The following is a 21,678-nucleotide window of genomic DNA, read 5'->3' as shown; positions in this document are numbered from 1 at the left end:
ATCAGCAGGCTATGGCTTCCCCTTGGGCATAAATGTTTTATTGTCACCTCAGGGCTCTCAGGCAGGTGGGGCTGTTGCATGTCACAGTTGGAGGGAAGTGCCTGACATTTCACATTTTGGGAAACTGAGGCCCATGGGCAGTCAGAGAATGTCCTAAAGGCACACCGAGTCAATAGCAGAGCTGGGACCACCCCTCAGTGCTCCCTCTGGCCTCCTCATCCACCCTCCAGCTGTCCTTCCATGGCTGGGGTGGGGTGCAAGTGGGGTCCTTCATAAGCTGCCCTTGGGGCCTTCCCAGATGGGTGTTTTGTCTAGAAGGAAATGCTACCCTCATATCCCCTCATAATTGCCTCCATCATAATAATGTTCCCACCTCCCCATTAGAGATCTACTGCCCTTTCTACAATTCACAGTCATATTTGGGTGGTCAGCACCACACCAGGACTGTGCTACCACACCTGTCCCTCTGGAGTCCACTTCCAGTGACTTTCTTACAGCACAAGGTTCCTCTGCCTGCCTCCCGGTTCAGGCTGGGTCCATCAATGAGTGAACTCCAGCCCTGCAGGTCCAGACCCTGCACAACCTTCCTCTTGCGGCTCCTCCTGCCATCCCACCCCCACCCCTACTCGCCTAAGTTCAGACCAGGACTCCATCTTCTGTTGCGTTCTTCCTTCGGGGTCACTTGCCACTTGCAGGGCTGCGCGCTCTGTCTTGCAAACCTCTTCTCAGTCACCCTTACCCGTTCAGTCCTTGGCGGGTTCCTTCAGCCTGGCAGTCAGCGGACAAGGGCCCAATCCCAAAGCCAGTCTCTGGGTGTGTCCCCACCCACCCTGCCATGACCTCATCTCCCCGGGGCCGGAGGGCGGGGAAAGAGGCGCACACAGCAGAACCATCGTTTCCCCCGCCCCACCCCGCTCCGCAGGCCCGGGGACCGAAAGAGGGCGGGGCCGGGCAGAGGGCGCTCGCACCGCGCCGGCGCGCCCTCAGTTGGAAAGAAAGTCGATGGACGCGCGCACTGAGCGATTGGTGCTGACGTCGACGGCGGTGACCTTAATTTCGGTGTCGCCAAACTGCATGGCGGCGCGGATCTCGCGGCGGCCGGGAGGCGCGCCGGCGGTGTCTTGGCCGCAGTCGGCGGGCTCAAGCTCGAGGCTGAGCGCGCCGCATTTGCGCACGCCGGGGTCGGTGATGAAGCGCGCATCCTCGGTCGCGCAGCAGTACAGGTTGATGAGCACGCGCCGCTGGCCCGGACGCGCCGGGCAGTAGCTGCGCCGCACCTCCTCGCCCAGGGCCACCGACTGCTCGGCGGCCACGAAGCGCTCGAAGACGTCGGTGCACCAGCGGCGGCCGTCGCGAACCAGTAGCTTCTCGGGCGGGTGGCGCCCAGGCACAAAGCGGTTGAGCACGCCCACGCCATAGGTGAGCGGCGAGCGGCGGACCCGCACCACGCCCGGCGCCTGGCCGAACAGCACCGCGCCTTTGAGGATGGTGAGGCCCACGTCGTGCGGGACCACGACACGCAGACCGCGGGCGCCCAGCGCCGCCTGCACCGCGTGCTGCAGCACTGCTGACTCGGCGAAGCCGCCCACCAGGAACAGCAGCTTCACACCCTGCACCTCCGGCCGTGCCAGCAGCGCCTCTGCGGTACAGGACAGGAGACGCGGGTGAAGGGGGCGGAGGAGAAGGCGGGGGAGAGAGAGAGAGGCCACCACTGAGGCCACCACTAGGCGGCCACCGGCGCCTCCCCTCCCTAGCCCGTACCCGCCTGGCAACTAGAGAGTAGCCATTTGAGCACTTTCTTTGAGAGCTCCCGCGAGTCCTCGAGGGCTTTGCCTCCCCAACACTCACGCTCCCCACTTCTCTCCCACCACGACGTGGAGAACAAGAGATAAGGATATGCATTTACACGTATTAAACACCTAGACGTTGTGTGCAAGACATTATGCTCACTGTAGATACTTCAGCTCATTTTATCCCTGTGATAACGTTTTGAGAACCCAATACTATCACCCCAGTTTATAAATGGGGAAACTGAGGCACCAGAGGTTTTTTGCCTTGGCAAGACTACATATCAACCCCCTAGCTCTTAATCACCACTCTTAATCATCACTTCATCCTCCAGGTGTTCTAGATGATTCTAGGTCTCATCCCAGTGTATGGATGTGTGGAGATTTCTAGGCACTGATTGGTGGGGGGGGATTATTCCGCATTTGTTTTATGTGGGGGCGGGTGGAGGACCGAGTTCAGGTGCTCACCTATGTGCTGGATGATCCCGCTGACTGTGGGCTGAAAGAGCTCGTTCATGGCTTCACAAGACATTCGGAGCATCCCCTGTGAGGACCACTTCACGAAGTTCACGCTGTTGGTGGTGAAAGGGGCACAGACCTATCGGTCAGGGCCCAGCTGCTTGCCCCAGTTTGGGGTCCGTGGTTCTTATTCTCTACCTCTGCCACCAGGCAGAAGTGCCTGGGCACCGACTGCACGTGGTGTCTAGAGGACTGCTGGATGTGAGCCCTTAACCCCACCCTACTCAGTCAGGATTTAGTTGCCAGCCTGCTCCAGGTTCCGGGTACGAGGTCCTCGGAGAGGCCTCCCCTTGCTTTGGTGCAGGGAAGCCAAGGAGCATGGGCCGGCAGCGCCGGGGATGCGTGTGTAGAGAAGGCTGGGAGGAGACCAGTCATTGCCGCCTCCTCGCCATGATTCTCTCTCTTGCCCCAGTTCGGGCTGCGGATTCCGTGGGTGGAGCCTGCTGGGCTGGGGCACTCACTCGCTGCTCCCCGCCGCCCCACCCCGACACCCTGCTGGCTTGGTGTATATGTGGGATGAATCAGGCAGACCCCCCACCGTTCCTTGGGGCCCGGGACCCTCCCGTGCACAGTCATTTCCGGGTCGGCAAACCCTGCCTGAGCCCGCGGGCCCGGGACCCACCTGCTCCTGCGCAGAGCGGTCTCCACGTTGTGGCCCCGCTGCTTGCGGTAGAAGTCAATGAAGGAGAAGGGCAGCGAGATGTTGAGCGCCCCTGCACGGTGCGGGCCAGCAGTGCGCTTGCGAGCCTCGAAGGCGATGGTCAGATCTACCCAGGCTGCCGGCCGTTGCCTTTTGAAGGTGGCGATGAAGTCCTCACCGAAGATGCGGCACAGCAGCTGCTCGAAGGCCAGGTCCACGCCCACCGCGCCATAAGGGCCCCCTGGGGTGGAGCAGGGGGCGGAGGGGGGCGTCAGCGCTCACCCAGCTGCCAGGGGGCAGTGGCGGGGCCGGGGCCCGGGCCGCGCTGGGTACCGGGATGCCGCCTGGCTACTCACCAGATGCCTTGTAGAGCTCCTTGAGGGTGCCATGGGGCTGCTCCAGCTGGTGCACCGTCAGGTCCACGGTGCCTCCGCCGCAGTCAGCCACCACGTAGCGGTCTCCTGTGGCGGTGAGCGTGGGCACACACTCGTGGGCGGCCTCGCACCCTCAGCCCTGCGCCCCCTCCAGCCCCGCCCAGCCTCCAGCCCTGACCCGGGTCCCAAGGCCTGTCTGCAGGGTCGGGGGAGGGACGTGAGGGGCTTCAGGTGCTTGAACCTCAGACCACCACATATGGGCGCAGGGTGTGGGGGAGAAATGGTTCCAGAGGCTCTGCAACTCCACCCGAGCGTCCGCGGAGAATCCCCTGGAGGAGTGGGAGTTAGGGGCGCCGCTGTGAGTGGGGTGGGGGTGCGGGTGACTGTGAGGGGACGGCCAGGTTAGGTACAGCGGATGGAGGAGGAAGAGACGGGCTTTGCAAACATGCCCTTCCCCCCATCAGTATATGGTGCCCGGTAGGGGCCAAGGATAACTCTCCATCCCCCTTTCCCCCTACCTGCTTGCATCTCTGCCCACAGTTCTCCTACACCCGACTCCACCAGGAACGTGCGGCTGTGGCGGTACCTTCGCAGCTGCTCCCGAGCTGGGGGTCAGGAGACAGCAGGGAGTGAGATTAGAAAGAGGTGCTCCAGCTATGGCGTTCAACTCCCATCCTCCTGCCCAGGCCCTCCATGGGCACTGGGAGCAACCAGTGCTCCTGAAACTCCAACCTGCTCCTGACTGGGAGAGGGCAATCCTGAACCCCAAACTCCCACCCTGTATCCAACAGCTGAGGGGGGAAGTATTTATGGACACAGGGCCTTTCTTTAACCCAGGAGGTCTCAGGTCATGGCAAAATCAGGGTTAGAGGGTTTGGAGGAGTGGAGGCAGTAGGTGTCCTTGGAGTCTCAGAGGGGACTCAGGACTTAGGGCTTCTCCCTGCCCTGGGAGATGGCATTTGGGAGGATGACCATAGCTGTCCTTGGCCTTGGTGCCTGGTCCTGGCAGCAGGAGCTTGGGGCTGATGTGTGTCAGGGAGGATGATGGGAGTGAAGGGGACAGCTGATGCAATGGGTTGACTTCTTCCTTTGTCAGTACCCCAGCAATTTCCTCCCGGGGTAGGCTGTGTCTCCCCTGACCCTCAGACTCAGGGCTGGGCAGAGTCCTGCCCTCCTCAGACCTTGCTCCCCTAGGGCAAGGTGAAATCTCCACCCTGAGATTGGGTTCCCCCAGGTAGGAAATGTCCCACCCTGAGACGAGGTTGCCCTTGGGCAGGGCTGTGCCTCCCTCCCTCAGACGGGCTGCACCAGGCATGTTTCTGCCTGCTCAAATTGGGCTTCTCCGGGGTGGGGACCCCCTCCCCTTCATACTAGACATGGCTGAGCTTCTGGCTTCAGTAACCCTCTGACCCTCCAAGGGTGGGTGGTGTCCCTGGGGGCAGCTCACCCTGACGGAAGCTGGAGTCGATGGAGCGGCGCTCACCCAGGCGCCCACCACCTGGGGCCCGGCCACTCAGATCCAGGAGCTGGTGCAGGCGCAGCTTGCGGCAGTATACTGAGGCAGCCTCAGGCTCCAGGGCGATGAGTAGCTGCTCTGCATTCTCTCGGGACACTAGTCCAGCCTGGGGATGGGTGGTGGGCAGGGTCAGGCGGCACTGTGGGCTGTCACACCTAAGATGGCACCGGGAGGTGGGGAACCACGGGCCTGTGGGGGCTCCCACCTCCTCCTCCATCACACCCCACCCGTGTTAGGCCTCTCAGTCCCCTCTGTGCTGCACAAATTTGGAGCTGCCTCATAGCTACGCTGTGACCAGGCTGGGGAGGGAATAGCCTTGGACAAAGATGGGGAAGAAGTTGCCCAGCAGGAAAAGGCTCTAGACAGAATGCAGACCTAGAACCCCTGGGATGTGTCCCTTCAAACTTCCCAAGATAGCAGGGCTGCAGCAAGGTTCCCCTTCACAGGTGCAAGTGGCCAGCTGAGCGCTGGCTGGGGGTGCTGGCAGAGACTCTAGCACAATGTGGGGGGTGTGGTGGCTCAGAGGAGATGGTGGGGAGCCCTTTTAGCTCACTGAACCCTGTTTCTCCACCAGGCTGGTGTCAGACGGTAGCCATAGGCCACCCCATTCCCAGGAGAACTTTGTTCCCAGGGAATCTGATACAGCAGGAAGGAAGCTGAAATTCCAGGCAACAAGACAGGCCAGTTGGGTGGAGAAAAACACTTGAGATCTGGAGTTATTTCCTTCATCAGGGCAGGGGATCCCTGTGGGAAGTACGTCATGGTTTTGTAGGGTTCCCCAGATTCTGACCAGATAGGGAAGAGGGATAAGGATGTGAATGGAGACTTTCTACCCAGGGCCAGACTTTCCTGAGCGGCCAGGGAACAGTGTGAGAGGAAAGGGGGTGGGGAAATAGGTAAGGGGATGCTGGGGGAGCAGGTGTTTGTTCCGGCTGGGGACAGCCTTGCTTCTGTTCTGATCCTTGCACAGGTATGTCCACTGTGCTCAGAGTTAGCTCCTTCCAGTGAAAAGGGTAGCCATCTACAGACCTGACCCTGGGTCATGCCTGGCCCATAGGTATGGGAGGATTGGGGGCCCCTCCAGGGTGTCTACAGGGAGGCTTGAGATCCCTTTTGGACAGCCTAGGGTCTGTATTCAAGGCTCCAGGATTAGGACCAAGCAATGAGTCTTGAGGCTATACCCTCTCTGTCTCCAATGGAGCCCCCAACTCCTTGCTCTAGACCTTTGAGCATCTCAGTGGTAGGAAGACCTGTATGCACTGGCCAGAATCGCCTCCCTTTATACTTTCATAGTCCTATTTCCCCTGCTCAAGAACCAACAAAGGTGGGGGGTGGTGGGGGTGTCCCGGAAAATACTGATGCCAAGTGAATGTTTTAGGTGCCCTGCCTGCCACTGTGAGTGTTGGCTGCTATTGGCTCACAGCTGCTACCTCCTCTGGATAACGGCCCTCAGCTGAATGGGAATGGCCTCACTTGGAGAGGTGTCCCTCCCATTCCCCCAGAATCAGTGACAGACCGATACGGATGTGCAAGAAGCTGGCCCCAGCTCTGTGCTACAGTTCTCCCTCTGCAGCTCCCCATGGGATCTAGCTGAGGCTAAACCTGAGGCTAGACTCTAGCCAAGACCACATCCTTCATAGCTCCTTCTCCTGTCCCGCCTCCCTCCCTTGCCTTTCTCCTGACAACCCTTCTTCAATAGACCTCAAGTATAAGACTCTCCATCTTGGGCTCTGCTTCTAGGACACCTGACTTAAGGCACTGTCTACACTAGCCTGGGCTGTGCCTCTTGTCCCTCTGTCCCCTGTTCCTGCGGGCCCATTCCCTCTCCTGGGGGGAGCAACCCTACAAACTCCCAGCAGGAGCAGGCTGAAGTTCTTTCCACAATGACTCTGTGGTCTCAAGGGTGGTGGGGTGCATGCAGGCACGGGGGCAGGCCCGGGCCTTCCTCAGCAGTGTTCTCTGACCCGTCTGCACATCCTCACCAGGTAGGCAGCTTCCCGCATGAACTGCTTGGCCGGCTGTTTCCAGATGGCAGGCACCGTCAACACCCAGCGCACAGTGTCCTTCTCTGGCAGCGATGGGCTCTGCTCCCTCAGCTCCTGGTGCAGGAGGGGGCAGTCAGAGAAAAGCTGGCTTGGAGGGAGTGTGGTCTTCAGCCCTCCGCGGAGCTGGAGGTACTAATCAAACCACAGGAAGGACTTCCCAGCAGAGTTGGAAGAATCAGCCCCCCTCCCATCAGTATGGCTTGGTGCAGGCTCTACCAGACAAAAAGGGAGGAGGGTACTGGAGAAGATGACCTCTGACTTCCGGCGGTGGCTACCCATCCAATGTCGGGGACGGAATGGGGGAGCGGTTTCGGATGAGGGGACAAGAGGGGGTCCCTGCGACAGTCGGCAGAGGTGGGGCCGCAGCGCACCTGAAGGGCGTGCTGCCTGAAGAAGCGCAGGGCATGGGCGAACACCTCCAGGGCGGGCATCGTCTTTCCATTTACTGCCTCTAGCTGGGTCTTCAAGGTGAGATCCTGGCAGGGACACAGGGCGGCTCTGCAGGAGGCCTCAGCTCGGCACTCATTTCCTGACGACCTCGCTCTTAAAATCGCCCCGTTTCCTGGAGCTTCCCCACCTCTTTAACACCATCCCACTCTAGCCCCAATCTGACATTAGCTCTGTCCCAGCCCCTCTCCTTAGTCCCACCCCTCCCGCAACCCCAGCTTCACTATTAGCCCCACCCCCACTTGTGTCATTTCTGAGCTCCGCCCACACTGGAGTCCGACGTCTCCCTTTAGCTCTGCCGCCTCTCAAGCCACGACTCCAACGGGTCGGTCCTCACGCGTTTTGGTTTTGCCCCAGCCCCCCATTAGTCCTGCCCTTTTCAATGCTGGCCCCGCCTCCCTGTCTGGAGCCCTGTGACTCACCGTGGCACTGTGGATCTTCATCTTGAACTTCTCGAAGTAGAGCCAGTCCCGCGCCTCTTCCGGGTCCAGGTCATGGTAGTAATCGCGAGCGGTGTAGCCAAAGCTGTGGAAGGCGCCCTCCGGGGTCAGCAGCAGGCAGGTCGGGGTCTTCTGGTGGGCCACGCCCGGGTCTCCGCCCTCCCATTTCCTGCGGAGGCACAGGGCCGTCAGTGCAACCCTACTTGGGTGGGAATCCAGGCAGAGGGAACAGCATGTGCAAAAACTTACAGATGTGAAAGAGCAGGGAGAACTAGCTATGGGTCGGTTGGATAGGCAGCAGGAGAAAATACAAGAATGCTAAGGTGAGATCATGAAGAGCACAGAAGGCCATTCAGAATTCTGTCTTCGTGGATTTTAAGTAGCGAAGAGGTATGACCACATTTGCCTTTAGAAATAAAGGTCACTGGCTCCCATGGAGCAACAGAATGGAGGGAAGAGAGCATGGAGAAAGGAAACCAAGGAGGAGTATATTGCAGCCATCCAGGTGAGAGAAGGTCGGTTCTAGAGATGTTAGGGACACATCTAGAGATGTTAGGGGCTTGGTGTCTGGTGGGAAGAGAGGGCTTAGGAGGACGCCGGGATGTCCCCCAGTTATTTCCTGTGACTTTCACCTCCACAGGACAGAGATAGTGTTCCTGGATGTGTCCTTAGCCCCAGCATGGCCTCAGCCGTGTGTGTTGATGAGCAAGACATCTGGGATGTCCTACAGCTCCTAGAGGGCCGTAAGTGCCCGGAGCCTTTGGGGTTTCCTGTGATGCAGAAGGAAGGACAGTCCAATCTCACGAAGCTCAAGTCCCATGTATTTTGGGAACAGTTACCTGTCCGTCTGTCTCTCCATTCAATCTTCCGTCCAGTCTCCAGGCCTGGAGAAGCCCCTCTTACCTCCCATCCCAGTGTGGGTTGAGAGCTTTGAGGTCTCCTATAGCTTTACCTACTGCTTGCCAACCCTCTAGGACACATTCAGAGGACTGGGGTCTTGAGGTCCCAAAGGGAGTGTTCACACAAAACCCACCAACATCTGAATGAATTTTTGAAACATGTCTTTCATAACAACTGTGTGACTTGTCAACTCAACCCTTAGAACTTTCATTTTCTTGTTTTTTATTTGAGATGTTGGACCTAGGAATCACCTGTAGGAATCTACCCCATAGAGATTGCAGCACAAGTTTTCATAGAAGGATATTACAGCTGCATTTTGTAACAGTGAAAATGAGAGGAGGGAAAAAACCGCTAAAACTGTCAATAGGGGAATGGATAAATTATGACACATCTGTACTATGGAATACTAGGCAACCGTTCAAAGAAAGTGGTAGCTTTGTATGTACTAACATAAAATATCTTTTTTTTTTTTTTTGAGACGGGGTCTCCCCTGTCGCCCAGGCTGGGGGGCAGGGGCCGGATCTCAGCTCACTGCAAGCTCCGCCTCCCGGGTTTACGCCATTCTCCTGCCTCCGCCTCCCGAGTAGCTGGGACTACAGGCGCCCGCCACCTCGCCCGGCTAGTTTTTTTGTATTTTTTAGTAGAGACGGGGTTTCACCGTGTTAGCCAGGATGGTCTCGATCTCCTGACCTCGTGATCCGCCCGTCTCGGCCTCCCAAAGTGCTGGGATTACAGGCTTGAGCCACCGCGCCTGGCCACTAACATGAAATATCTACAAAATAGTGTTGAAGCTTTAAAACAAAGCAAGCTGTATATCTCACTTTTTTTAAAAAAACACATATATGTTTGTATATGTGTGTGTTTGTCTACAAGCTTAGAAAAATATTTGTGGGCTGGGCATGGTGGCTCACGCCTGTAATTCCAGCATTTTGGGATGCTAAAGTGGGAGGATCACTTGAGGCCAGGAATTAAAGACCAGCCCTGGCAACACAGTGAGACCCTGTCTCTCCAAAAAAATTTTAAAAAAATTAGCCAGGTGTGGTGGTGCTGCCTGTAGTCCTAGCTACTCAGGAGGCTGAGGTGGGAGGCTTGCTTGAGCCCAAGAGTTTGAGGCTGCAGTGAGCTATGATCACACCACTGCACTTGTGGTGTGATCACTGCACACAGCTTTTGTGACAGAGCAAGACCCTGTCTCTCAAAAAAAGAAAGAAAGAAAGAAAGAAAGAAAGAAAGAAAGAAAGAAAGAAAGAAAGAAAGAAAGAAAGAAAGAAAATAAAAAAGGCCGGGTGTGGTGGCTCATGTCTGTGAGGCACTCTGGGAGGCCGAGGCGGGCGGATCACCTGAGGTCAGGAATTTGAGACCAGCCTGGCCAACATAGTGAAACCCTGTCTCTACTAAAAATAAAAAAAATTAGCCAGGCATGGTGGCGCATGCCTATAGTCCCAGCTACTTGGGAGGCTGAGGCAGGAGAATCACTTGAACCCAGGAGGTGGAGGTTGCAGTAAGCTGAGATTGCACCATTGCACTCCAGCTTGGGCGACAGAGTGAGATTCCATCTCAAACAAAAAGGAAAAGAAAAAAGATTTGCATATTTTATTGTAAGTTATATCTCAAAAAAATTCAAAATTAAAAACAAAGTCTTACTTTTCTTTCAGAGGGCTGGGAGCTGCTCCAGTTGAGGCCAGGGACCCAGGCCTGGGGCCCATCCTCCAACCTTTTGCCCCAGTGGGGAGCCCCAGACTAGGGGTGGCAGGGCCTCTGAGGAGACCCCCATGTCTCAGTGACAGTACTTTTGGGAGCAAGCTCATCCCTGGGTATGAGGAACTCCCCACCCACCCCACCTCACTCTCCCAGCCCAGCCACCCTCACCTCATCATGTGGATGGCCTCAGGATCACTGGCAAAGCTGAAAGCATAGCCACTAGACGTGGTGCCAAAGTCAATGGCCACCACCACGGAGAAGGAGGCCTGCTGGGGGGCTCGGGCCTCGGGCTTCTGCAAGTGCAAGACCTAGAATTAGCAAGCAGCCAGCAGGGACACCCCCACCCCCCCAAACCCCAACGCTTTCTCTGCATGGGGAAGACACTCCCCTCCACTGACTGGTCCAGACCAGCCCTGGACCTGGCCCACCCCACCTGCCCACCTTCTCAGGCTCCTCTGCCCTCCCAGGCTCCAGGCTGAGCCTTGGACATGTCTCTCAGGTAGCCCCAGGCAGGGTTGGTTTCAAGCTCCTGCTTTCCTGCTTCCAGCCTCTGCCCACCCTCCCCTAGACTGCCTTAGCCCCACCCCCACCTCACACCATCTTCATAGGCAGCCACTAGTCTGGGCCCAGCTGGGAGCAATTTTGCTCCTCCAGGCAGTTTTACAGCACATGGACCAGTGCATATATTTTACCCTCTTGCTCCTTGTGGCCACAGTGACACAAACCAGACTGATTCTATGGCAGAGAGAAGAGAGCACGTGCATGTCTCCAGAGAAATGTGTGCCTTCTCCTGTGCCAGGGCTGGACTCCCTGAGAATAAGGGGGTCCCTAAGCTGGCTCACCAGGGCAAGGTCATCCAGATGGGGTGACCCAGGGAGCTTGGGGGTGGGGAGGTGGTGTCCTGGATACTTCAAGCTAGTAGTTTCCTTTTTATTTGAGACCGGGTCTCACTCTGTCACCCAGGCTGGAATGCAGTGGTGCGATCTTGGCTAACTGCAATCTCCGCTTCCGGGGTTCAAGCAATTCTCCACCCTCAGCCTCCTGAGTAGCTGGGATTACAGGTGTGCACCACTACGCCCAGCTAATTTTCATATTTTTTTGTAGAGATGGGGTTTCGTTACGTTGGCCAGGCTGTTCTTGAACTCCTGAGCTCAAAGTAATTTGCCCACCTCAGACTCCCAAAGTGTTGGGATTACAGGTGTGAGCCACCATGGCCAGCCCGAGCTAATAGTTTCCAGACTATTTTTTTTAGCAACATGTCTCCTCTCCTTCAGATATGACTTGGATTAAGGTGGACTGTGGTCAACAGGAGGCCCAGTGCTCTGGGGACCTAGAAAAGCCACATGCTCAGAGGAACACTTGCCTCAGCCAGGCCAGCTTCAATGGCTATGGGTGCCTCCTGTGTTGGGGGGGTTGGGAGTTAGTTACATGGGGCTCACCTTCTCAGTAGAATTGTTACCTTTATAGTCCAGGGCCACCCAAGGCCAATCCTTCTGGGGGGCATATGACTGGAGTGTATGGGGACAAGAGGCATGGTGGTATCCCCATCCCCTCCTCCTTCCTAGCCCAGGCCCTGTCATGACATTGCCAGGCATGATCCCATCCACACCACCCAGGCTACCCACCACCTGATCCCTGCTCCAGGCTTACTGGAGACTGCGAGGGTGTGAGGGGGGCAATGCCGCAGCTTTCCTGGGTCCTTGGGGAGCCGGGTGGGCTAGGCACTGGGGACCGCTCCGGGCTGGAGCCTGCAGAGAAGAGAGGGCAGTTCATCCTGGCACAAGCAGGGTAGGGATGGCAGCGGACCCCAAGCCAGGCACCCAGAGGTTCTCCATCAGTCCTTGCTGGGCTAAGGCAAGGGGCTGTCTGCTGGGGAGGAGGACTGGGGGGTGTAGGAAAGACACGCATGACGTAGGGGCAGGAGCTGAGGGTCTGCTATCAGAAGCAACATTTCCCTAGCGGGTGACCCATGCTTTCCCTGGGGACTCACTGTCTCCCCACTAGGGCCCCTCGGAAACGCAGTGCGGGAGGGGAGAGAGACAGAAAAGCATTGTGTGGCAGGGAGACTCAGTCCAGAGACGGAAGGGTGGGGAGATAGGGCAGGTGAGCTCCTGGGAGGGAGTGGAAGAGAGAGAAGCCCTTCTCCTTCAAAAGGTGGGGCTACAGGCCCGGCGCGGTGGCTCAAGCCTGTAATCCCAGCACTTTGGGAGGCCGAGACGGGCAGATCACGAGGTCAGGAGATCGAGACCATCCTGGGTAACACAGTGAAACCCCGTCTCTACTAAAAAATACAAAAAAAAAAAAAAAAAAAAACTAGCCGGGCGAGGTGGCGGGCGCCTGTAGTCCCAGCTACTCCGGAGGCTGAGGCAGGAGAATGGCGTAAACCCGGGAGGTGGAGCTTGCAGTGAGCTGAGATCTGGCCACTGCACTCCAGCCCGGGTGACAGAGCGAGACTCCGTATCAAAAAAAAAAAAAAAAAAGGTGGGGCTACAGACCTAACTGGCTAGGAGGTGGGGTTGCTCCCCTCCACCCTAAAGCTGGGCCACGTGGTTCTAATCAGGACTTGAGGGAACTCCACAGCTCCCATGCCCACAAGGGCCACAGACAGGCCCAGCTGGCTACTTGGGGAGGATCCAGGAGGGGAAGCATCTCCTCCCACACTCATAAAGACAGCCCAGTCCTGAACGGGGGGTGTCCACAACATTAGGAAGTCTGATTCCCATCCCCCACCCACACATATACACACACCCTGAGCCAGCATTTCAGGGCAGGAGGGCCCATCAAGACCCTCTTGCAGGCCTGGGACTGAGCTGGACCTTTGGTGGGAGGGAGTGGAGTAGCCCTGGAGGACAGCCCCAGGCCTGGCTCCAAGGATCAGGCGGCTCATGGGGCAGGAGGGCCTGCCTGGCTGGACCCCCACAGGTGTGGGCCAGTAGCTGCCACCACCACACTGGGCATTGCTAAGGGGCATGTGAGGAGTACTGGGGCAGCCTTGAGATCCATGGACAGGCCAGGGAGGCTGGCTAGGGAGGGAGAGTGAGATCTGGTAGGAAGCTCCATGGACAAATCAGGCAGGCCCTGTTCTCCCTCAGCCACAGTCCTGCCATGTGCTGCCAGGCAGGTCTCCACTCTCCCTGGCCTTGGGGGTAACCTGGGAACATAGGTGAAGGGCCAGGCATGAGGGGGACTCTGGGAAGCGCCTGGACAGGGCCAGAGTCTGAGGTGCTGGAGGGGCAGGGACAAAGTGGCCACATTCCAAGGGCTGTCTCTCCTCAGGCAGCCAGGGCAGGCTCTGGCCCTGCCACCAGCTGCAGCCTGAGAGGCCAAGTTGCTGTGGCTCGAGCTTGGGAAGGGAGGCAGGAAGGAAGGGCCCAGCCCACCAGGTCTTTGTGAATGGACTTCCTGAGGAGTGTCCCTCTTGCCTCCGGCCTCCCACCCCTGCAGAGAACCCAAGCCTGCTCCCACACCAGGCTATGGGCAGATGCACATGCACACGCAGAAGTCTCTGCATGCATGCCCACCTGCAGACTATACTCCCATACATAGATCCTGTGCACAGAGACCTGCCCACAGAGACACACACTCACTGATGCACTCACACGGGGTCCTATGCACACAGCCTGAACAAAACACATGGACATGCAAACACTCCTGTGCACACAGACCCTCCATGCACACATAGAATTCTCTGTATGTGTGCCCACTTGCAGACTATACTCCCATACACAGGTTCTGTGCACAGAGACCTGCCCACAGAGACACACACTCACTGACACACTCACACAGGGTCCTGTGGACGGAGCCTGAACAAAACACATGTACATGCATACACTCCTGTGTGCACAGACCCTCCTGGCACACACACATGCACTCAGCCCACACTCATATATACATGGAGGTCCTGTGAATAGACAAGTCCTGTGTGCACACATACTCACACATACTAACATACACAAACCTCTGCACACAGACCCTCCCTGCACACACGGGAGGGACCAGTAAGCACAGACCTGCCCTGCACACATGCACACACACACTCACTCACTCACAGAAGGGCTGTTGGGAAGCTCTGCGGGAGAGGTGCATTGGACAACCTGTAGGTGGGTCTCAGTGCCTGCTGGGGTGAATGGGTGGTGGGGCAGGGCAGAGTGGTGGGGGTTCTTACCGATGTACATCCCCTGCAGGCCCATCTCCGGGACAGCCAACATCCTTGCAGGCCCTGTAGCTGTCAACAGGAACAGACAAGCAGAGTGGGATTTATTTGTCCCTTTGTTCCCTCACTGAATGCTTATTTATTTTATTTGTTTACTTTTGGCTTGAGTCCTTTGAAGCAAATCCCAGCCATCATGTTGTTTCACCTGTGAACTCTTTAATACATCTCTCCAACAGATAAAGACGTTTTCAACAACATCATTGAAACACCATTCTCATGTCCAATGAAATTAACAGTAATTCCTTAAATCTCATCTAAAGTCCCACAGTTCCCAGCTTGTCTCAAAAAATGGCTTTACTTTCTTGGAATCAGGATCCTCCTAAATGTTTTCTGGTGCCTGCTCTGTGCCAGGTGCTGGGAGATATCAGTGACCCAGAGAGACACTGTCCCTGCCCTAGAAACCAACAGTCTGATGGAGATGATAATTAGGCAAGTGATTTTGAAATGACAAGGGTTGCTGAGTCCTGGGAAGGTCAAAGCTGGATAATGTGGGATGGGAAGGGGACATGGTAAGTCTGGACGGAGGGCTGGGCTGGGCTCTCACCCTGCAGGTAGGGCCTGTGCACCCTATTTCAGATTTGGTTTTATATGAAGGGCAACAGCAAATCTTGAAAGGTTTGAAGTGGCAGGCTGGGGTGGGGGCATGACTCAATTTGTCTTTTCTTTTCTCTGAGACAGAGTCTCACTCTGTTACCCAGGCTAGAATGCAGTGGTGCGATCTTAACTCACTGCAACCTCTGCCTCCCAGGTTCAAGCCATTCTCCTACCTCAGCCTCCTCAGTAGTTGGGATTACAGCTGCATGCCATGCCCAGCTAATTTTTGTATTTGTAATAGAGACGGGGTTTCACCATGTTGGCCAGGCTGGTCTCGAACTCCTGACCTCAGGTGATCTGCCCACCTCGGCCTCCCAAAGTGCTGGGATTACAGTTGTGAGCCACCATACCTGGCCTTCTTTTTTTATTTGTTTGTTTTGAGATAGGATGTCACTCTGTCACGAGGAGAACCTACACTTAAAGGCCGAACAGAGGAACGTGGACTGGCCAAGGAGATTGAGATGCCCCATGGTCTCATGAAGATTGTACCAAGAGATGGGTAAAGCTAGATCCCTGTAAGAGGTCCTCAGATGAGACTGGAAACACCTGTTTTAGTGGCTCAAGGCAGGTAAGCTTAGGTGAAGAGTGAGCAAGAGGTCGCATGAGCTAGAACTTCTTTTCTTAAGACGGGGTCTTGTTCTGTTGCCCAGGCTGGAGCGTAGTGATGCAATCATATTGAGCTAGAATTTCTGAGAAGCTTGGCTGAGATCAAGAATGCATGTGAGGGCAGTAGTTGGAGGGTGCTAAAGCTGAAGGGAGGTGAGGAAGAATATTTATTTTCTAAGATGGGAGGGACTCAATCCTGTCTATGAAGTTCTGGGGCCAGGATATAGGCAGGATATTCCAAACCATCAACAGCTTTGTTACTCAAAGTGTGGGCTGAGGACCAGCAGCATTGGTGTCACCTGGGAGCTTGTTAGAAATGCAGAACCTCAGGCCTCATCCTAGACCTGCTGAATCAGAACCTGTATTTTATTTTTATTTATTTATTTTTGAGGCAGAGTCTCACTCTGTCCCCAGGCTGGAGTGCAGTGGTGTAATCTCAGTTCTCAGCTCACTGCAATCTCCACCTCCCAGGTTCAAGCGATTATTCTGCCTCAGCCTCCCAAGTAGCTGGGGCTACAGGCATGCACCACCATGCCCCGCTAATTTTTGTATTTTTAGTAGAGTCGGGGTTTCACCATATTGGCCAGGCTGGTCTCGAACTCCTGGCCTCAGGTGATCCGCCCATTTCAGCCTCCCAAAATGCTGGGATTACAGGCGTAAGCCACCATGCCTGGCCTATTTTAACAAGATTCCCAGGTGATTCAGGTGCACATTGAAGTTTGAGAAGTGTTGCTCAACAGTGTCTCTCAGCTAGTCTGCAGACCACTGACACTATGTTCTCATTGGTGGGCCTGGCTGCTCCCCTAAACAAATGGGGAGGCTACACAAGGCCAATCCATTCCCTCTCTGTCACCAGCAGCCCGATCAGAAAGTTTTGCTATAGAACACAGGCAGACACAGAGCTGGCTCTGGCATGCCCATACACACATGCACACACCCTTGCTCACACAGTTCACACAAACCAGCCCCACCGTGGACAGACACCTGGACTCCCACACACTCTTGTATGTCCAGGATTCTCCTGCATGGCCAGCACCATGGAGATTTCCAGACACTCTTGCTGTCCTCTGTACCATTGGAGGTACACAGTTGGATGCTCAGGAATCAGAATCAGAAAAAGGATAGGGGCTGGTTGTGGGCACGCATATATCAGCTGGCTATTGCGGAGAAAAGGGAAAGCAAAGAGAGGGGAGGGGAGGGGTCTTAGGAGCCAGGGGCAGGAGCCCAGCTCAGGGTGATGGAGTGGGATGCTGAGCGGGGTCCCGCCAGCTCATGTGAGCTGTTTATTTCTATCTCTTCCCAATTCTGCATTCAATGACATCACATTGGTAGCTTGAAATCAGTCATGGCTGGGAGTATTTACACCACAGAAATTGGCAAGCACTACAAATCAGGATTTTATCCCTCTACCAGAGCTGATTGGAAAACATTAACCAGCATACTACTGGATCAAGGTCTCGAGGGAGGAGCTGGCAGCCCTATTTGTATGTTGTTCTGATTCTTTAGCAAACACTTATCGAGATTCTTCATGCCAGGCTCTGTGCTTAGCACTGGGGAACCACTTTGCTAAATGAATGAATGGATTTTCTGGACTAAGGCTATTATACCTGGAGGAGAAACAACCTAGAACCACCAGAAAAAAAAAAGACTCTGGGCCGGGCATCATGGCTCACTCCTGTAATCCTAGCACTTTGAGGGGCTGAGGCAGGTGGATCACTTGAGGTCAGGAGTTCGAGACCAGCTTGACCAACATGGTGAAACCTCGTCTCTATTAAAAATACAAAAATTAGCCGGGCATAGTGGCAGATGTCTGTAATTCCAGCTACTCAGGAGGCTGAGGCAGGAGAATTGCTTGAACTCGGGAGGCAAAGGTTGCAGTGAGCCAAGATCGTGCCATTGCACTCCAGCCTGGGCGACAAGAGCAAGACTCCACCTCAAGAAAAAAAAAAATACTCTGAGTCCTCATTCTACACTAGATTCCACATCCAAACCATGGGCCTATATTTTTCCCAGCTATCGGAAGCTTGTCCAGTTATCTACTGTCTCTCGTGCGATATGCTGAGTGCCCCTATGCTGGGGTTTCAGGGATGGCAAGAGCCTATTAGGGCACCTGGCATGAGTGCATCATGCCACATCTCTGTGCCTCAGTGCCCTTTCTGGTAGAATGGGTGACACAGAGGGCTTATGTTAACAAGTCCAGATATGCAAGGTGTTGATAAAAGCAAGGAGTTGGGCAGATTTGAGCAGTGTTCTTTCCCTTCGTGATGTGGATTCTGAATTTTCTTGTTAGAGATTTTGGTCTCACTGAGAATCGCATTCTAGTCATCATGAGTTCTTTAAGGAAGGAGGTAGGAACTAAATCAATTTGTGTTAAAGGCTGCGTGTGGTGGCTCATGCCTGTAATTCTAGCACTTTGGGAGGTCAAAATGGGTGGATTGCTTGAGCTCAGGAGTTCAAGACCGGCCTGGGCAACATAGCAAAACCTCATCTCTGCAAAAGATACAAATATTAGCCAGGTGTAGTGGTGCATGCCTAGAGTCCCAGCCACTTTGGACGCTGAGGTGGGAGAATTGCTTGAGCCTGGAAGGTTGAGGCTGCAGTGAGCCATGATCACACCACTGCACTCCAGCCTGGGTGACAGAGTGAGACCCTGTCTCAAAAAAATAAAATAAAAATGTGTTAAAGAAGGAGGATCCCATGGATTCCCCGAGAGGTGGAGGTAAGCCAAGAGGTGGCTGACTGCCAAGCAAGCACACACACCCAGAAACACTTAAGGAGAATGCTGACCACAGAACACGGGACAAGCCCAGCTCCCAAAACCTAGGTCTGGGCAGAGTCCATAGCTGAAAATGAGGGGAGGCTGACCCCCGTTTCAGGGACCTACTAATTTCAGACTGGTGGTGCCTATGGATTTGAGAGTAATTGAGTGGGACAGTTTGATTTACACAGAAAGGAACTCCATTTCCTGGCTACAAGCACATGCCAAACTCTGGCCCCAGCCTGATCCCTAACCCTGCCCATGGACTGATCCCTAACTCCTGGCTTCATATTGACCTCTAATCATCAGCTTCGCCCTGACCCCTGGCCCTGACTTCTACCCAATAGGCAGAGCCTATTAGTCACTGGGGACTAGGATAGGGTGTGGCCCAGCAGGAATTCACAACCAGAGACTCCCATCCCAGAGTGCCCCCTGATCTTACAATAGCCTAGGATGGACCCTGCCCCCCCGCCCACCCCTGCTCCTTTTTTGAGACAGGGTCTTGCTCTATTGCCCAGACTGGAGTGCAGTGGCACTCCACTCCACTCCAATCACAGCTCACTGCAGCCTCAACCACCTGGCCTCAAGCGATCCTCCCACTTCATCCTCCCAAAGTGCTAGGATTACAGGCGTGAGCCACCTTGCAGGGGCCAGACTCTTTGCCTGATAGAGAATCCTCGGAGGGTCTCTTCCTGGGTGGGGTGTTTCAGCTGGGCACTCATGTCCCCAGGAGCACTATGGGAATACAGTGTTCCGGGTTTCAGGGCTCCACATGATGCCTATGTAGACAAAGAGCCCACCCAAGTCCTTATAGCTCCCCTCCTGGCTAGGACCCTGCCTCTTCCGCCTGCTGTTCTCTGCTCAGCACCCAGCCAGCCCTGTAATGGAACAGGACTCCGTCAGCGGGCTAAGTGAGGCCACAGGCGTTTCTTCCAAGCCACACACTGGGCCAACCATGGCCCAAAGCACAGATCAGAAACGGCACCCAAAGGGCTGCCCCACTCTGTTCTGGAGACGAGCCCTTAAGAAGAAGGGACCATGGATGGCTGAGTGAGGTGGCTGCCCCATCCTGCGCTGGGGCAGGGAGTGACAGAAATGCCTCCCCATGGCCCCTCCCTGTCCTCATCTTTGCTTTCCATACATCCTGCCGCACCCCCTTGGGTCCTCATCATGGGAGCAGCCAGTTCACAAACAACAGAGCCCCTCCCACGCTCTGCCCACAGCCCCCCATTACCCCTCACTCCTGGGATTCCTGAGCTGCGTCTGCTCTCCGGAGAGTCCCTAGTTTCGTGCTACTCCCCTCCACTCTCATCAACACAGGCTAGCCTCACAGACAGGCTCCACTGCCCCAGCGGGAACCTGGACCCACCCCACCTGGACCTCAAGCTGGCCCGGAAGACCAGGTCCTGGCCTCAGACCCTGGCACCTGGATCACTCGGTACTCTGCTGCACTTCGGGACCACAGGGCCTGGGACCCCTGAGGCACCCCCGACACACACACATAACCTCAACCCCCAAGTTTCCACCTCAGGCCTAGGCACCAGGTCCCCCAAATTGGCTCCCTGGAGCGGGCCTCAGCTCACACCAGTCCTGCCAGCCTGTAAGACACAGGAGTTTCTTCAGCCTCAGCCTCTGAGCAGCTGTGCAAGGGACAGGGGAGGTGGTCCCCTGAAGCCCGGGTGGGAGCCCCAGGTCGCTGTCCCAAGTGCCTTCCCGAACCCGCAGCCTCGCTGAAGAGAGGGGTTTGCAGATCTGCCCCCACCAGACACCTGGAGTCTGGAGGTTTTTGGTGGGGTCTCAGCCGACAGCCCAGGACTGCAAAGCTCCGCGCCTTTCTCTACTCCGGGCGCCCAGCAGCCCCCGCCCCAGAACTCACCTCTGCCCTCCCTACAGTTCGAGCCCCGGCCAGCCGCCGCGATCCCGGGCCCGCAGCCCGCTAGCCCTGCCTGCTGTGGCGGTCGCAGCCCTCGACGTGCGCCCGGCCCTGCGGCCTCCCGCCTCCTCGCACCGCCCACCCCGCGCGCCGCCCCCACCTCCCCCAGGCCGGATGGCCCGCCGCCTGCGCCGCCGGGGTCGGCCCGCGCTCCCGGCCCAGATGTGCGAGGCCGGGGCGGGGCCTGCCTGCGCGGGCCTCCGCCGAGGGGCCCAGCCTGGTCCCGCGTCCAGGGCCCCTCCCTGAGCCCCTCCTGCGCCTCCCCGGCTCCGTGAGCAGCCCAGGGGGTGGGAGAAGGGAGAGGGGGCGGCGGAGGGAGGGGAAGAGGAATTCCAGACCTTCGTCGGCCTCCTGCGGTCCAGCTGCGAAGGGGCTCCCCTGCCCCGCCTCCACAGGCCCACCTTGGGGCTCAGCCTCGGCCCCTTTAGCGAGGGTCCAACAGCTGAGGGGGAAGGGCCCGCCCTAGACCCTTCCACTTCCCTGCCCCAGACTCCTCCAGTCTCTTGACCCAGACCTGTCCAGTCCCTTGACCCAGAACCCTCTCTCCTCCCACCCCCGCTGCCCCTTCAGTTTCCCTAGCCCGGTCCCCAGTGGCCAGAAAAGAGGCAGAATCGCGGATGAGGGCAGGCCCTCAGGTCCCCAGGCTGGGCCTAGCTCTGTCCTTGCTCAAGTTCAGACGACCGAGGCGAGGAGTCTTACAGACTGAGGCCCCATGCCCGGTAAGGGGACCACTCCGCAGAAAGGGGCGCCCAGCCTCTCTTACGAGTCTCACAGCATTTTTTCTTGTCCTAACCGGGACCCTATTGGGGATGCTGGGACTTGGCCTCCAAATAGGGGGTTTGTGGTGTGAAGATCTCTTTCTGGGCAGGGAACCGTGGCTCATGCCTGTAATCCAGCGCTTTCAGAGTCTGAGGCAGGAGGATGGCTTGAAGCCAGGAGTTGGAGACCAGTCTGGGCAACAAAGGGTGACCCTGTCTCTAAAAAATTTAAAAATTAGCCAGGTGTAGTAGCTTACGTCTGTAGTAGCTCACGTCAGTACTCAGGAGGCTGGGGTGGAGGATTGCTTGAGCCCGGGAGGTTTTTTATTTTTATTTTTATTTTTTGAGATGGAGTCTCGCTCTGTCACCCAGGCTGGAGTGCAGTGGCGTGATCTCGGCTCACTGCAACCTCCACCTCCCAGGTTCAAGCAATTCTCCTGCCTCAGC

General features: G+C 56.3%; 1 protein-coding gene across 2 annotated transcripts; it reads right to left on the bottom strand.

Annotated features, from left to right (window-relative positions):
* Window positions 1–16: 16 nt before the first annotated feature.
* On the bottom strand, window positions 17–20,541 carry HSPA12B (heat shock protein family A (Hsp70) member 12B). 2 transcript variants are annotated; one of them, XM_017872638.1, is made up of 13 exons: window positions 20,417–20,536; window positions 14,535–14,594; window positions 12,020–12,117; window positions 10,538–10,662; window positions 7,751–7,937; window positions 7,253–7,357; window positions 6,819–6,935; window positions 4,768–4,942; window positions 3,839–3,925; window positions 3,303–3,407; window positions 2,929–3,187; window positions 2,256–2,359; window positions 17–1,639 (listed from the first exon to the last, which is right to left on the bottom strand). In XM_017872638.1, the coding sequence occupies exons 2-13, from the start codon at window positions 14,575–14,577 to the stop codon at window positions 984–986; spliced, it is 2,061 nt and encodes a 686-aa protein (XP_017728127.1). In that variant the 5' UTR covers window positions 14,578–14,594; window positions 20,417–20,536; the 3' UTR covers window positions 17–983. The 2 variants fall into 2 exon arrangements, with proteins under 2 accessions (XP_017728127.1, XP_017728128.1); XM_017872639.1 differs by lacking the exon at window positions 12,020–12,117 and having other exon boundaries at window positions 27–1,639; window positions 20,417–20,541.
* Between the last annotated feature and the right edge of the window lie 1,137 nt (window positions 20,542–21,678).

Source organism: Rhinopithecus bieti, unplaced genomic scaffold, assembly GCF_001698545.2.
Source record: "Rhinopithecus bieti isolate Rb0 unplaced genomic scaffold, ASM169854v2 scaffold_7580, whole genome shotgun sequence".
Classification (NCBI taxonomy): domain Eukaryota; kingdom Metazoa; phylum Chordata; class Mammalia; order Primates; family Cercopithecidae; genus Rhinopithecus; species Rhinopithecus bieti.
The sequence above is the reverse complement of the archived record's forward strand: the minus strand, read 5'-3'. Positions and strand labels throughout refer to the sequence as shown.

Excerpts from the sequence above, each read along its gene's own strand:
- HSPA12B (XM_017872638.1), bottom strand. The coding sequence starts at position 14,577 with ATGTTGGCTGTCCCGGAGATGGGCCTGCAGGGGATGTACATCG. Across the intron at positions 10,663-12,019 it reads TCACACCCTCGCAGTCTCCA|AAGCCCGAGGCCCGAGCCCC; the intron begins GTAAGCCTGGAG and ends TTGCACTTGCAG. Across the intron at positions 3,408-3,838 it reads GTGGGCAGAGATGCAAGCAG|GAGACCGCTACGTGGTGGCT; the intron begins GTAGGGGGAAAG and ends TCACCGCCACAG.